Source organism: Scyliorhinus torazame, chromosome 15, assembly GCF_047496885.1.
Source record: "Scyliorhinus torazame isolate Kashiwa2021f chromosome 15, sScyTor2.1, whole genome shotgun sequence".
Lineage (NCBI taxonomy): Eukaryota > Metazoa > Chordata > Chondrichthyes > Carcharhiniformes > Scyliorhinidae > Scyliorhinus > Scyliorhinus torazame.
In genome coordinates this window covers 170,585,570-170,600,441 of record NC_092721.1, presented here as the reverse complement: position 1 = coordinate 170,600,441, position 14,872 = coordinate 170,585,570, and the positions used below count along the sequence as shown (strand labels likewise).

The 14,872-nt window shown below is 47.4% G+C and overlaps 1 protein-coding gene across 1 annotated transcript in view; it reads right to left on the bottom strand.

Moving 5' to 3' along the window:
• Positions 1-14,576, bottom strand: part of gpr143 (G protein-coupled receptor 143) — a 120,813-nt gene extending 106,237 nt beyond the window's left edge. Inside the window, exon 1 of the mRNA XM_072477107.1 lies at positions 14,238-14,576. Within this exon, the coding sequence (XP_072333208.1) occupies positions 14,238-14,496 (259 nt within the window). The 5' untranslated portion in view covers positions 14,497-14,576. The remainder of the gene's footprint in view (positions 1-14,237) is intronic.
• Between the last annotated feature and the right edge of the window lie 296 nt (positions 14,577-14,872).

The following is a 14,872-nucleotide window of genomic DNA, read 5'->3' as shown; positions in this document are numbered from 1 at the left end:
CAGTCCAGAATCAATGGGCCGAATGGCCTCCTCGTGCACTGTGGGGATTCTATGGATTTACCAAGACGTTCCCAGAGATGAGTTACTTAGATGGATTGGAGAAGCTGGTGTTGTTTTCTTTAGAAATAAGAAGGGCAAGGGCAGCAGACACATGGGGACACCACCATTTAGAGGTTCCCCTCCAAGCCACTCACCATCCTCACTTGGAAATATATCACTGTTCCTTCACTGTTGCTGGGTCAAAATCCTGGAACTCCCTCCCTAACAGCACTGTATGTGTACCTATGCCACATGGATTGCAGCGGTTCAAGATAGCAGCTCACCACCATCTTCTCAAGGGCAATTACGGGTGAGCAATAAATGCTGGCCTAGTCAGCAACACCCACATCCTGTAAATGAATAAAAAAGATTTGATTGAGGTGTTCAAAATGAGGAGGAGTTTCGGCAGAACAGAAATAATTTTTTCCTGTTGGCTGAAGGGTCAAGATCCAGAGCATGGGATTTTAAGACGATTGGCAAGAAGAACCAAAAGACAATATGAAGTAAAGCTCTTATTGTTTCCAAAAGTTCTGAATGGCAAGAATCTGGAATGCACTGTCTAAGAGGGTGGTCCATTCTATGGACTGTTGATTATGGTCAACACTATTGACTCTAATAAAAAAGGTAACTGACGATGTGAACATAAATAATCAGCTTTATTTGCACTCAGACACATACACACACACCTGTGTAATGAATACCCGTTCCGTGGCAAGTCCAAATGTTGGACTTGAAACCAAAGCTTCTGGTACAGCAGTAGGGGTGCTACCACTGTGCTACAAGGCCTCCTCTTATATAGATACCCCCCTAATTATGTTCTTGCTAAGCAAAAACATTGGGCGGAATTTTCCCACCAGCTCGCTGTGCGTTTTTCAGCGGCGGAGGCGGCCCGCCAGCAGGATCTACCAGTCCCGCTGTTGTCAATGGAATTTCCCGTTGACAGCACCCCTTGACGCCAGGAAACCCGTGAGCCGTCTTGGGAGCGGAATTTCCCGCCGGTGTGGTTAGCTGGTAAATCCCGCCCACTCTCTCTCTATCAAAACCGTTTATCATTTTAAGGACCTCCATTAGGTCACCCCTCAACCTTCTTCTTTGAAGCAAGAGTCCCAGACTGCCGATCCTTTGCTGATATGCATGCCCACACATTTCTGGTATCATCCCTGTAAATTGTCTCTGCACCTCCTGCAGTGCCTCTATACCCTTTTATAATATGGCAAACTGATCTGCATGCAGTCCTCCAAACGTGGTCTGGTCAAAGTTTGATAGGTGTACATCATAACAGGTTTACTTTTCAATTCTACTCCTCTAGAAATAAAGCAAAGTGCTTGGTTTGTTTCTTTTTAGAAGTGTTCTTGCTAACCCCTGGCACAACCGTTAGTAATTTGTGTAATATTTGTGCATGTCTTATTTAATAGTATAAGAGGTTTATCTTTAATCTAAATAATCTTTGCCACATATAGCTTGCACTTATTTAGTAATATTGAACTCCAAACCAAAATGCAGAATAGCATGTCATGTACAACCAGAACAGGCTCTACATTTTAATCTGCTCACTATTCAAAAGCCTTCGATGGCAACTCCTCTAAATACATCCAATTATCACCACTGAGGAATTATTTTGAAGTGGGTTTCATTTAGAGACTTGATATTGAAAAATTAAATTGAAAGCATTTGTAACCTTTGTTTTTCACATGTACCACAAGACCGTAAGACATAGGAGCAGAATTAGGCCACTCGGCCCATTGAGTCTGCTCCGCCATTCGAGCAGGACTGATATTTTTCTCATCCCCATTCTCCTCCCTTCTCCCCATAACCCCTGATGCTCTTATTAATCAAGAAATCCCCTTATTAATCAAGAGCACTAGATCTGTGCTTGAGGTGCTGTCACCTACAGGGCTACAGATCAAGAGGTGGAATTAGACAGAATATATAATTTTTAGAGGATAAGAACTAAGAGCAGGAGTAGGTAATTTAGCCTCTCGAGCCTGCTTCACCGATCAACATGATCATGGCTGATCCCATCATGTTCCATCCTGCTCGTTCTCCGTAACCTTTCAACCCATTACTAATTAAAAATCTGTCTAACTCCTCCTTAAATTTACTCACTGTCCCAGCATCATGGCACTCTGGGGTAGCAAATTCCACAGATTCACGACCCTTTGGGAGACGTCATTCCTCCTCATCTCGGTTTTAAATTTGCTGAACCCCGTATCCTGAGTCTATGACCTCTCGTTCTAGAATGTCCCACAAGAGGAAGCATCCACTTCTTGTCTACTGTATCCATACCTTTTATCATCTTACATACTTCAATTTGATTTCCGCTCATCCTTCTAAATTATAGAGTGTATAGGCCTAAACTGCGCAATCTCTCCTACCTGATGCTGTGTTGCCCAACATCAATTCTGGTTAATACCATATATTTTCAAGGCCTCGAAAAGAAAGAACTCGCATTTACATCGTGTTGTTCATGACCTTGGGTTGTCCCAAAGCACTTTACAGCTAATAAAGTGGTGTATTATTGCAATATAGGAAACGCAGCAATCAATATGCACACAGCAACCTTGTGCAAACAGCAAAGTAATAAAGGCCAGAATCTGTTTTAAGTGATATTGGTTGAGAAATAAATATTGACCAGCCATGCCTCTATCCAAATTGTTCCTGTACAGCTCCAACACCGGCATCTTCCCAACGTAGAATATTGCTCAAGTATGTCCTGTACTCAAAGAGCAGGACAAATCCAATTTAGCCAATTACCATCCTAACAGTCTAGTCTCAATCATTAGCAAAGCGATGGGATTGGTCTTTGACAGTGCTCTGAAGAGGCACTTACCCAGCAACAATCTGTTCATTAGATGCTCAGTTTTGATTCCACTAGGGCCACTCAGCGCATGACCTCTTTGCAACCTTGCACCAAACTTGGGCAGAAAGAGTTGAATTTCAGTGATGAGGTGAGAGTGACTCTCCTCGACATCAAGGCAGAAATTGATAAGAGTGGGACATCAAAGAGATCGAACAAAATGGAAGTGAAGTCATCCAGCAGAGGGCAGTAGAGCGGAGCTGCTGATTGGCTGTTGCGGGGAATATTTGCATTAGTGCATTGCGGTCACTGCATCTAGAAAGTGTACCTGAGCAAGACACCCCAGGTGTTCAAGTGAAGGTAAGCATCCAGCAGAGGGCAGTAGAGCGATGCTGCTGATTGGCTGTTGCGGGGAAAATTTGCATCAGTGCATTGCGGTCACCGTATCTTAAAGGTGGTTTGTGGAGGAGCTGTTGTCAAGTGACAGTTAAACCCGAAACACTTCTTCAGTGTTTCCCTCCCTATCTCCTCCTCTAACCCCAAAAAAAAGACAATCACTGTAAGGATCCCAGCCAAGTAAAGATCAAGACTCGATGGGCCGAATGGCCTCCTTCTGCACTGTAAATTCTATGAAATTCTATAAGAGGGAGACTCGAGGGCAGATAGAAGTAGAAGGAAGTTGAACCGTGACATCACAGCCTGAAGATAAGTGATTGGCTGGTGCCTGGTAAGTAGTTTTTCTTTTCCCTGAGGTGTTATCGTGCGGGGCACAGTGGTTGCTGAGTGAGTACTTGCTGAGAAGGGGAGTAAATTTTTTTAAAACTTACTGTTGGGAGTTTCCAGCTGAATCCGGTTGGAGTGAGGACAGAATGACTGCTGGGTAAGTAGTAAAGATTTAAATTGTTTGCGCAAGCCCATAACAGCTGATTGCTGTTCTCGTGTGGGGAGGTGTCCCCCACCCTTCCACCTCCTAAGGGGTAGAGTGAATAACAGGTAAGCTCTTTCTTTCTTTTTCTTTTTTATCTAGAGGGGATGGCAGGGAAGGCAGTGCAATGTTCCTCCTGCAGAATGTTTGAGGTGAGGGACGCCGTGAGTGTCCCTGCTGATTTCACCTGTGGGAAGTGCACCCATTTTCAGCTCCTCAGAAACCGTGATAGGGAACTGGAGCTGGATGAACTTCGGATCATTCGGGAGGCAGAGGTGGTCATAGGTAGTAGCTTCAGGGATGTAGTTACTCCGAAGAATCGAGATAGATGGGTGCCGGTGAGAGTGGCTGGGAGGAAGCAGCCAGTGCAGGGATCCTCTGTGGTCGTTCCCCTCAGTAACAAGTATACCGTTTTGGATATTGTTGAGGGGGACGACCTACCAGGGGTAAGCCACGGTGAACGGATCTCCAGCACTGAGTCCGTCCCTGTGGCTCAGAAGGGAAGGAGGGAAAGCAGGAGAGCAAAAGCTTTTGGGGACTCGATAGTTAGAGGGACAGATAGATGGTTCCGTGACAGCAAAAGAGACTCACGGATGGTATGTTGCCTCCCGGGTGCCAGGGTCCGTGACGTCTCGGACCATGTTTTCAGAATCCTTAAAGGGGAGGCAGAGCAGTCACAAGTCGTGGTACACATCGGTACCAATGACATAGGTAAGAGAAGGGACGGTGATTTAAAACAGGAATTTAGGGAGCAAAGGTGGAAGCTGAGAGCCAGGACAAATCATGTTGTCATCTCTGGTTTGTTGCCGGTGCCATGTGCTAGTGAGGTGAGGAACAGGGAGAGAGTGCAGATAAACACGTGGCTGCAGGGATGGTGTAAGAGGGAGGGTTTCAGGTACATGGATAATTGGAGCACATTCTGGGGAAGGTGGGACCTGTACATAGAGGACGGTTTGCACCTGAACCAGAGGGGCACCAATAGCCTGGGAGGGAAATTTGCTACAGCTCTTCGGGGGGGGGGGGTTTAAACTAATTTGTCAGGGGGCTGGGAAACCGAGCTGTAGTCCAGACTCCAGTGTCGAGAGTAATGAGGTACTGAGGAGGGTATCAAGGTCGCAGGAGTCTACCGGCAGACAGAAAGTTGGGTTGAAGTGTGTCTACTTCAATGCAAGGAGCATCCGGAACAAGGTAGGTGAACTTGGAGCGTGGATTGGTACTTGGGACTACGTGGCCATTACGGAGACATGTTTGAAACAGGGACAGGAATGGTTGTTGGAAATTCCGGGGTATAGATGTTTCAGTAAGAGTAGGGAAGGTGGTAAAAGAGGTGGAGGATAGCATTGTTAATCAAGGATAGTTTAACGGCTGCAGAAAGGCAGTTTGAAGGGGATCTGCCTACTGAGGTAATATGGGCCGAAGTTAGAAATAGGAAAGAGCGGTCACATTGTTAGGAGTTTTCTCTTGGCCCCCAAATAGTAATAGAGATGTGGAGGAAGAAATTGCAAAACAGATTATGGCAAGGTGTGGAGGTCTCAGGGTAGTTGTCATGGGTGACTTTAACTTTCCAAATATTGATTGGAACCTCTATAGGTCGAACAGTTCTGATAGGGCAGTTTTTGTACAGTGTGTGCAGGAGGGTTTCCTGACACAATATGTGGATAGGCCGACAAGAGGGGGGGCCACATTGGATTTGGTACTGGGTAATGAACCGGGCCAAGTGTTAGATTTGTTTGCGGGAGAGCACTTTGGAGATAGTGACCACAATTCGGTGTCTTTCTCTATTGCAATGGAGAGGGATGGGGCCATACGGCAGGGCAAGGTTTATAATTGAGGGAGGGGTAATTATGATGTGATTAGGCAAGAATTAGGGAGCATAAGATGGGAACAGAAACTGTCAGGGCAAGGCACAAATGAAAAGTGGAGCTTGTTCAAGGAACAAATACTGCGTGTCCTTGATAGGCATGTCCCTGTCAGGCAGGGAGGAAATGGCCGTGTGAGGGAACCATGGTTCTCAAAAGAGGCTGAATGTCTTGTCAAGAGGAAAAAGGAAGAGTATGTAAGGATGAGAAAACAAGGTTCAGTCGGGTCGCTTGAGGGTTACAAGGTAGCAAGGAATGAGCTGAAAAAAGGGCTTAGAAGAGCTAGGAGGGGGCATGAGAAGACCTTGGCGGGTCAGATCAAGGAAAACCCCAAGGCTTTTTACTCTATGTGAGAAATAAAAGAATGACCAGGGTGAGGGTAGGGCCGGTCAAGGACAGTAGTAGGAACTTGTACATGGAGTCAGAAGAAATAGGAGAGGCACTGAATGAATAGGGGCAGCGCGGTAGCATTGTGGATAGCACAATTGCTTCACAGTTCCAGAGTCCCAGGTTCGATTCCGGCTTGGGTCACTGTCTGTGCGGAGTCTGCACATCCTCCCCGTGTATGCGTGGGTTTCCTCCGGGTGCTCCGGTTTCCTCCCACAGTCCAAAGATGTGCAGGTTAGGTGGATTGGCCATGATAAATTGCCCTTAGTGTCCAAAATTGCCCTTAGTGTCGGGTGGGGTTACTGGGTTATGGGGATAGGGTGGAGGTGTTGACCTTAGGTAGGGCGCTCTTTCCAAGAGCCGGTGCAGATTCGATGGGCCGAATGGCCTCCTTCTGCACTGTAAATTCTATGATAATCTATGAATACTCCAGACCTCCAAAATGTATCGCCTCGCACTTATCAGGGTTAAACTCCATCTGCCGAAAAATGGCAGATGGAGTTTAACCCTGATAAGTGCGAGGCGATACATTTTGGTAGAAAAAGATTTGAATGCGGATTACAGGGTCAACGGCAGGGTTCTGAGGAATGTGGAGGAACAGAGAGATCTTGGAGTTCATGTCCACAGATCACTGAAGGTGGCCACTCAAGTGAATAGAGCCGTGAAGAAGGCCTATAGTGTGTTAGCGTTGATTAACAGGGGGCTTGAGTTTAAGAGCCACGGGGTTATGCTGCAAATATACATGACCCTGGTGAGACCACAGTTGGAGTATTGTGTGCAGTTCTGGGCACCTCATTATCGGAAGGATGTGGAAGCATTGGAAAGGGTGTAAAGGAGATTTACCAGGATGCTGCCTGGTTTGCAGGATAGGTCTTATGGAGGAAAGGTTGAGGGAGCTAGGGATTTTCCCATTGGAGCGGAGGAGGATGAGAGGCGACTTAATAGAGGTTTATAAGATAATGAGGGGGATAGATAGAGTAGATGTTCAGAGACTATTTCCTCGGGTGGATGTAGCTGTTACAAGGGGACATAACTATAAGATTCAGTGTGGGAGATATAGGAGGGATGTCCGCGATAGGTTCTTTACTAAGAGAGTGGTTAGGGTTTGGAATGGACTGCCTACAGTGATAATGGAGCCGGACACTTTAGGAACTTTCAAGCGGTTATTGGATAAGCACATGGAGCACACCAGAATGACAGGGAGTGGGATAGCTTGATCTTGATTTCGGACAATGCTCGGCACAACATCGAGGGCCGAAGGGCCTGTTCTGTGTGCAATGTTCCATGTCCCATGTTCTAAACAGGATTGAAGGGAAAACACTCCATTTCTTGAAGTCATGTTTAACACAGAAGGAAGCTGTTTGTGATATTTGGAGGCCAATTATCTCAAATCTCAGGACGAGTGCATAATCTTCTCAGGCTAGTGCCCTAGGCCCAACCATCTAAAGCTGCTTCATCATTGACCCTCCCTTCATCAAGGTTAAGTGGGGATGTTCACTGAAAAAATCTCCACCCATAACCAACAAGTCCTGGACAACATTAAGAAAAACAGAAAGGAAGAGTATTATTTAAATGGTGATATAGTGGGAAGTGTGGATATACAAAGCGATCTGGGTGTCCCTGTGCACCAGTCAGTCAATGAAAGTGGACAAGCAGGTGAGCAAGCAATTAGGAAGGCAAATTATATTATGGCCTGTCATGATATGCAGACACACCACATAATGATATTCAGACAAGCAGCTAATGGACACAGAGAACAGGACATGACCAATAAGCAGGGGTGGGATCTGACTATAAAAGACACGAGGCACTCACACACCACCTCTTTTCCACTGATGAACATCTAGAGAGTCAGTCAAGGGTGTTGTTACAATCTCACACTTCCACCACGTGGCTAAGAGCTTGTCTGGTTCAGTCAGACAGAGTAACCACACTTAAGTTAGCAGAGAGTTGAACTCACAGAGAACTGTGCTAGGAGTTCAATAAACCTGATTGAACTACCTTCAAGGTCTGGAGTATCTTTCTGATCTAAACTGCATCCAATTGCAGCCAGTGTTAGACCAGTGTACCTAACACAACATGATACCAGGACACTACTAATTTAAGGTGGCTTACCGGAGTCCATTCCGTGACGACCAACAAATGTATCCCGGCACCATGGAGAAGATTCAGGCTCCTCCCCAGCTCAGGACCTCCGGCAATCTCAGTGCCAACTGGCAGATATTCAAGCAAAAGTTTCTGCTGTACATCGAAGCCTCAGACCTCGAGGGTGCGTCTGGTGCAAGAAAGATCGCGCTTCCCCTCTCAACAGCGGGTGATCAAGCCATCGAACTCTTCAACTCGTTTAACTTCATCGAAGGCCAGGACAAGACAAAGTTTCAGACCATCCTGGACAAGTTCGATCGTCACTGTGAAGTGGACACCAATGAAATCTTTGAGCGCTACATATTCAAACAACGTCTTCAAGGTAAAGATGAATCTTCAATGCCTTCTTAACTAGCCTCCGCCTGCTAGTGCTGTTCTGCAACTTTGGTGATATTGCTGACTCCATGATCAGAGACCAAATTGTGTTTGGAGTTCACTCTGATCCTTTGAGAGAGCAGCTCTTATAAATCAAGCATATGACCCTGCCAGTCGCGATTGAAACATGTACAGTGCATGAGCACGCAAAAAATTACTATTCCCAATAAAATCGGCTGAAAATGAGAAACTTGCCTCCCACGGGGCAGTGAGTGTGCAGGCCATCTCCCGGATGCAGCACCTCAGCATTGAAGACAGCGGCCATCTCGCGCGCTTTTCCCGGAGCCCCACGCATGCGCGGTGTGAATGGGATAATGAAGCTGCCGACACCCACACTGCACAGGTGCATACATCTGCCAACCACACTGCGCATGTGCAACAACGTACACCGCGTCACGACGCCGACGTCATGACGTGCCCGAACTGTGGCAATGCCTACTTAAAAGGGACCCTGCCCTGCAAGAGGCAGGCGATGTTTAAACTGCGGGAAGCCTGGACACTATGCAGCCTTGTGCAGGTCTGCACTACCAGTCAGAGGCCAGCGCTCCCAATTCAGATGATGGCGCATCCAGAATGTGCAACGACGATAACAGGATTCTGATCCGCAGTACAACGGATCCAGAGGACGATTGCTTGGAGTCCGCCTACCGAGTGGGCATCATTACCACGTGTGAACATGCCACACCCAACACATCTCGCATTAAGTCCATCCTCGCTGTGAGTCCATCCTCGCTGTGGATTCGGAGGACGAATGGCGTGCGGTGATGCAGGTCAACCGCTGCGCCATCTAGTTCAAGCTGGACACAGGTGCTTCTGCCAACCTCCTCTCACATTCAGTCCATCCTCGCTGTGATGCACGTCAACCACTGCTCCATCCAGTTCAAGCAGGACACAGGTACTTCTGCCAACCTCCTCTCACAGACTTCAAACGTATCAAGAAGCTCCCCTAAGGTCCTTCCAGCAGCCTGCCAGCTCCTGGCCGATAACGGTAATTCCATCATGGCACTGGGGTCCTGCCATCTACTCGTTTCCAACCGGAGTACCCATGCACGGCTAAGGTTAGAAATTGTCAAGCCGGACAGGGCATCCCTGCTGGGCACGCATGTCTGCAAAAAGCTAAACCTGGTGCAGTGGGTTTATTCAACGACATCCTCCAACATGGATCTTTGGGCTGGCATTGACGACATCCTCGTTCAGTATCCAGATGTGTTTGATGGGATGGGCACTTTGCCATATCGGTACATGATCCTACTGCGACCTGATGCCAAGCCAGTGGTCCATGCACCAGGCCATCAGGCAGAGTGGTTGGAGCTGAAAGCCAAGCTCACCACTGCACCCGTATTGGCATTTTTCGACCCAGACAGGGAAACGAAAATCTCAACAGATGCGAGCCAGGATGGCATCGGTGCAGTCTTGCTGCAACGCAATGACACTTTATCCTGGGCACCGGTTGCCTACGCATCAAGGGCAATGACGCCCACCAAACAAAGGTATGCACAAAATCGAGGAATGCCTGGGCCTTCTCACTGGCATTCTCAAGTTTCACGACTATGTCTACGGCCTGCCGACATTCACAGTTGAGACGGATCACAGGCCCCTGGTCCACATTATCCACAAGGACCTTAATGACATGACACCTCGGTTGCAGCGCATCCTCCTCAAACTCAGAAGATACAACTTTAACCTGGTCTACACGCCTGGCAAGGAGCTCATCATTGCCGCTCCATCACCATGCCTAGTGAACCACTGAACGTCATCCGACAAATTGAGTCACAGGTTGAGTCACAAGTGCAGCTGTGTGCTAGCACCCTCCCGGCATCTGATGAGAAGGTGATTCGTATCCGTGAGGAGACAGCGAAAGACCCCCCCTTGCAGCGTGTTATGCCACACCTAGCCAATGGCTGGCAAAAAGGGCAGTGCCCTCAATTTTTCAATGTAAAGGATGACCTAACGGTGGTTGATGGTATCCTCCTCAAACTGGACCGGATTGTAATTCCACACAGTCTCCAGAGCTTGGTGCTCCGTCAAATCCATGAGGGCCACCTGGGTGTTGAAAAGTGCAGACGCAGAGCCAGGCAGGCTGTCGACTGGCCAGGGGTCAGCCAGGACATCGCAAACATGGTCCTTAACTGTGCGACTTGTTGTTTGTAATGCAAAAAAAACCTCATTAAAATTGTTTGTTTAAAAAAAAAGACAATCACTGGACACAACCGACAAGAGTATCCTTCATCGTCCAATACCTCCCCGGACTGGCGAAACTACGACATCTTCTTCACAGCCTTCAACACGTCATCGATGAAGACAAACATCTTGCCAAGGCCATCCCCTCAGCCCCACTACTTGCCTTGAAACAACTGTGCAACCTCAAACAGACCATTGTTTGCAGCAAACTACTCAGCCTTCAGGAGAACAGCGACCACGACACCACACAACCCTGTCATGGCAACCTCTGCAAGACGTGCCAGATCATCAACATGGGTACCATCGACATGGGTACCACCATTACATGCAAGAACACCATCCACCAGGTATGTGGTACATACTCGTTCAACTCGGGCCAACGATGTCTACCTCATACGCTGCTGAAAAGAATGTCCCGAAGCGTGGTACATTGGCGAGACTATGCAGACGCTGCGACAACGGATGATCGGACATCACCCAACAATCGCCAGGCAGGAATGTTCCCTTCCAATCGGGGAACATTTCAGCAGTCAAGGGCATTCAGCCTCTGATCTTTGCGTAAGCGTTCTCCAAGGTGGCCTTCAGGACACGCAACAACGCAGAATCGTCGAGCAGAAACTGATAGCCAAGTTACGCACGCATGAGTGCGGCCTCAACCGGGACCTGGGATTCATGTCTCATTACATTCACCCCCACCATCTGGCCTAGGTTTGCGAAATCCTACCAATTGTCCTGGCTTAACCTGTGATAATGCCTCTCTCCAGTCGCTGCGTCTGGACCTGTAAAGACTTAATCACCTGCAAAGACTCGCATTCAAAGTATCATCTTGCATTATTGACTGTCAATATATGTGGCTGTGGAACCCACCTCTTCACTCACCTGATGAAGGAGCTGCGCTCCAAAAGCTAGTGATTCTAAACAAACCTGGTGGTCTTTAACCTGGTGTTGTCAGACTTCGTACTGTGCCCACCCCAGTCCAACACCGTCATCTCCACATCCTGCTCACAGAAGATCAGTTTGGGTTCCACCAGGGTCACTTAGCTCCTGACTTCATTACATCCGCGGTTCAAACTTGGGCAAAAGTGCTGAACCCCAGAGGTGAGGTGAGAGTGACTGCATCAAGGCAGCATTTGAACAAGTATGGCATCAAGGAGCCCTAGGAAAACTAGTGTCAATGGGAATCAGGGGGAAACTCTCTGCTGGTTGGAGTCATACCTGGCACAAAAAAACAGTGGTCATGGTTGGAGGTCAATCATCTCTGCTCCAGGATATCACCACAGGAATTTCTCAGGATAATGTCCCCAACCAGCTTCACGTGCTTCATCAATGACCTTCCTTCCAACACAAGGTCAGACGTGGGGATGTTCCCTGATGTTTGCACAATGTTCAGCACCATTCGCAACTCCTCAGGCACTGGAGCAGTCCACGTGCAAATGCAGCAAGACCTGGAAAATATCCAGGCTTGAGCTGACAAGTAGCAAGTAACATTCATGCCACACAAGTGCCAGGCAATGACCATCTCCAATAAGAGAGAATCAAACCATCACCCTTGACATTCAATGGCATTACCATCACTGAATTCCCCCAATATCAACAACCTGAGGGGGTTACCATTGACCACAAACTGAACTGCACTAGCCATATGAATACTGTGGCTACAAGGGCAGGTCAGAGGCTGGGAATCCTACAGTGAGGAACTCTCCTCCTGACTTCCCAAAGCCTGTCTCCCACCTACAAAGCACAAGTTAGGAGTGTGATGGAATACTCTCCACTTGCCTGGATGAGTGCAGCTCTAACAATACTCAAGAAGCTTGACACCATCCAGGACAAAGCAGCCCACTGGATTGGCACTCCTTCCACAAGCATTCAATGCCTCCACCACTGATGCACAGTAGTAGCTATGTGTACCATCTATAAGATGCACTGCAGTAACTCACCAAGGATCATTAGGCAACATCTTCCAAATCCACGACCACTACCATCTAGAAGGACAAGAAGCAGCAGATATAGTAGAACACCACCACCTATAGGTTCCCATCCAAATCACTCACCATCCTGACTTGGAAATATATCACCATTCTTTCACTGTCGCTGGGTCAAAATCCTGGAAAAAGTTGTTAAAAATGTAGTAAACCGGAGCACTGGGATAATTTCAGTGGCAAAGAAGAACCAAGAAACTGATAAAGAAAGAGAAAATTAAATTTGAAAGTAAACTAACAAGAAACATGAAAACAGACTGTAAAAGCTTCTTTAGGTATGTTAAAAAGAAAAGATGAGCAAAGAAAAACGTGGGCCCACTGCAGGCAGATAGGAGAATTTATAATGGGGAATAAGGAAATGGCAGGGAAATTAAACAAATACTTTCTGTGTCTGTCCTCATGGAGGAAGGTACAAAAGCCCTCCCAGAAATAGGGATAATAGAGAAACAAAGGACTAGCGAGAAAGAGGAACAGAAATAAATTAGTATCGGCAAATAAAAGTAGTACTGAAGAAAATAATGGGACTGAATGTTAAGAAATCCCCTGAACCTGATTATTTAAATCCCGGAGTGTTGAAAGAGGTGGCTTTGCAGACAAAGAACCATATCCACACTTTGCACCATTTTTAACTAAACAAAAGCTTTGGGGACAGCCATTCCCTGGTTCATTCCCCAGGGCAATCAGAGTCAACCAGCCCAGTTTGAATTTGATTAAATCTGGGCAGTTAACTGTTCCATACTGCATTCTCCGTGGCATTGTCTCCACCAATCAGTGTCCACTTACCAACCAATTAGCACTTGCTTCTTATGCAGTACAAATTGTGTTCCCCCATTACAGTTGGAAGTTTATTGCAAACAATTCTGATGAGTGAAAGATGACAAACATCGATTGCATGTCTCTTTTCAGCAAGACTCACATTCTGTACTAAACAATTAATATTTTAACTTGTCCGATTGATCCACCTGAGCCAGGCGGAGAAGGAATGTTCACCCATGCCCCCTTTGGAAGCCAGGGATCACTCGCTTCCTGCAACTGCATTTCCTTTCAACACCAGCCACCCACACCCAACACGAGGTTTATTCCAGAGTGCCAGGGCAACCTCGAGCTCCCAACTAAGCTCCTGTCCCCGCATAACAGTATTGAGCACTAGACCATCCTGTCAAATGCGAATGAGAGTTAAAATGGTGTGGGGTGGAGAATGGGGAAAATGACGGATGATTTGGAGGGATCCCCTATCACCCCGAATCCTGCCCATCCTATACCGTGCCCAAGTTAAACCCAAACCCATCTTATCAGATGCCACCTGACCTGTTGAGTAATTTTCTGGGGCATGGGGGGGGGGGGGGGGGGGGGGTAAGAGTTTGTTTCAGATTTCCAGCATCTGCAGTATTTTGATCCTTTTGCACCACCCCTAGCCCCGACTGCCCCAGCATCTTGCATAGCCCGCAAAACAGCAATACATCCTTGCAAGTCACAATCACCGTGGGCACTGGTCAAAGACATTTTCTTCAACTTTAGGAAAACAAATGAAGAAGTGCCGTGCCACCTACCTATACAGCCTAGAATGTCACAGACACTGATCATCAGCAGGATCCTGGAGGACGCTGAAGGTTTCTGCAGCGGGTACTGACCGAATCTGCGGTAGCCAAGTCCCCTCTTCGGCAAGACCTGCGCGAGGGTGCCAAGCAGACCCAGACTGGCGCTGGCCACACAGATGGAGTTGAAGAAGACAGGCTGGAAGGCCAGCACAAAATCGGTGGCCGCATCCCTAGTGGGACAGCAGAAGGTTTCTAAGCGGGGGGAAGCCATGGCGAAAGATGAGTTGGGAGCAGTCAGTCAATTAGAGAGAGAGAGAGAGATGTTGAAGTGCTTCGCTCCTTGGGTCACGGGATGAGGATCATGTGCGTTCACTTCAAATCCCAACACCGCCTTCAATCGACTCCTGAAACCTTCCCTTCTCATTCATGTTACTAAATAACCTTTTTTTTAAAAAACCGCAGCGCCGACACACTGTTACTGTATTCATCTCCCGGTTAAAACAGGCGGATTGTCCCCTCAGATCAGAGGGTAAAGAAATCTGGGATCACAATGGTCAGGACACATGGTCTTAGAGCAGGGTATTAATCACGGTTTTGGTATTCCAGCCCCGTTTTTATATAATCATTTAAGTTAACCAGAAGGTTTG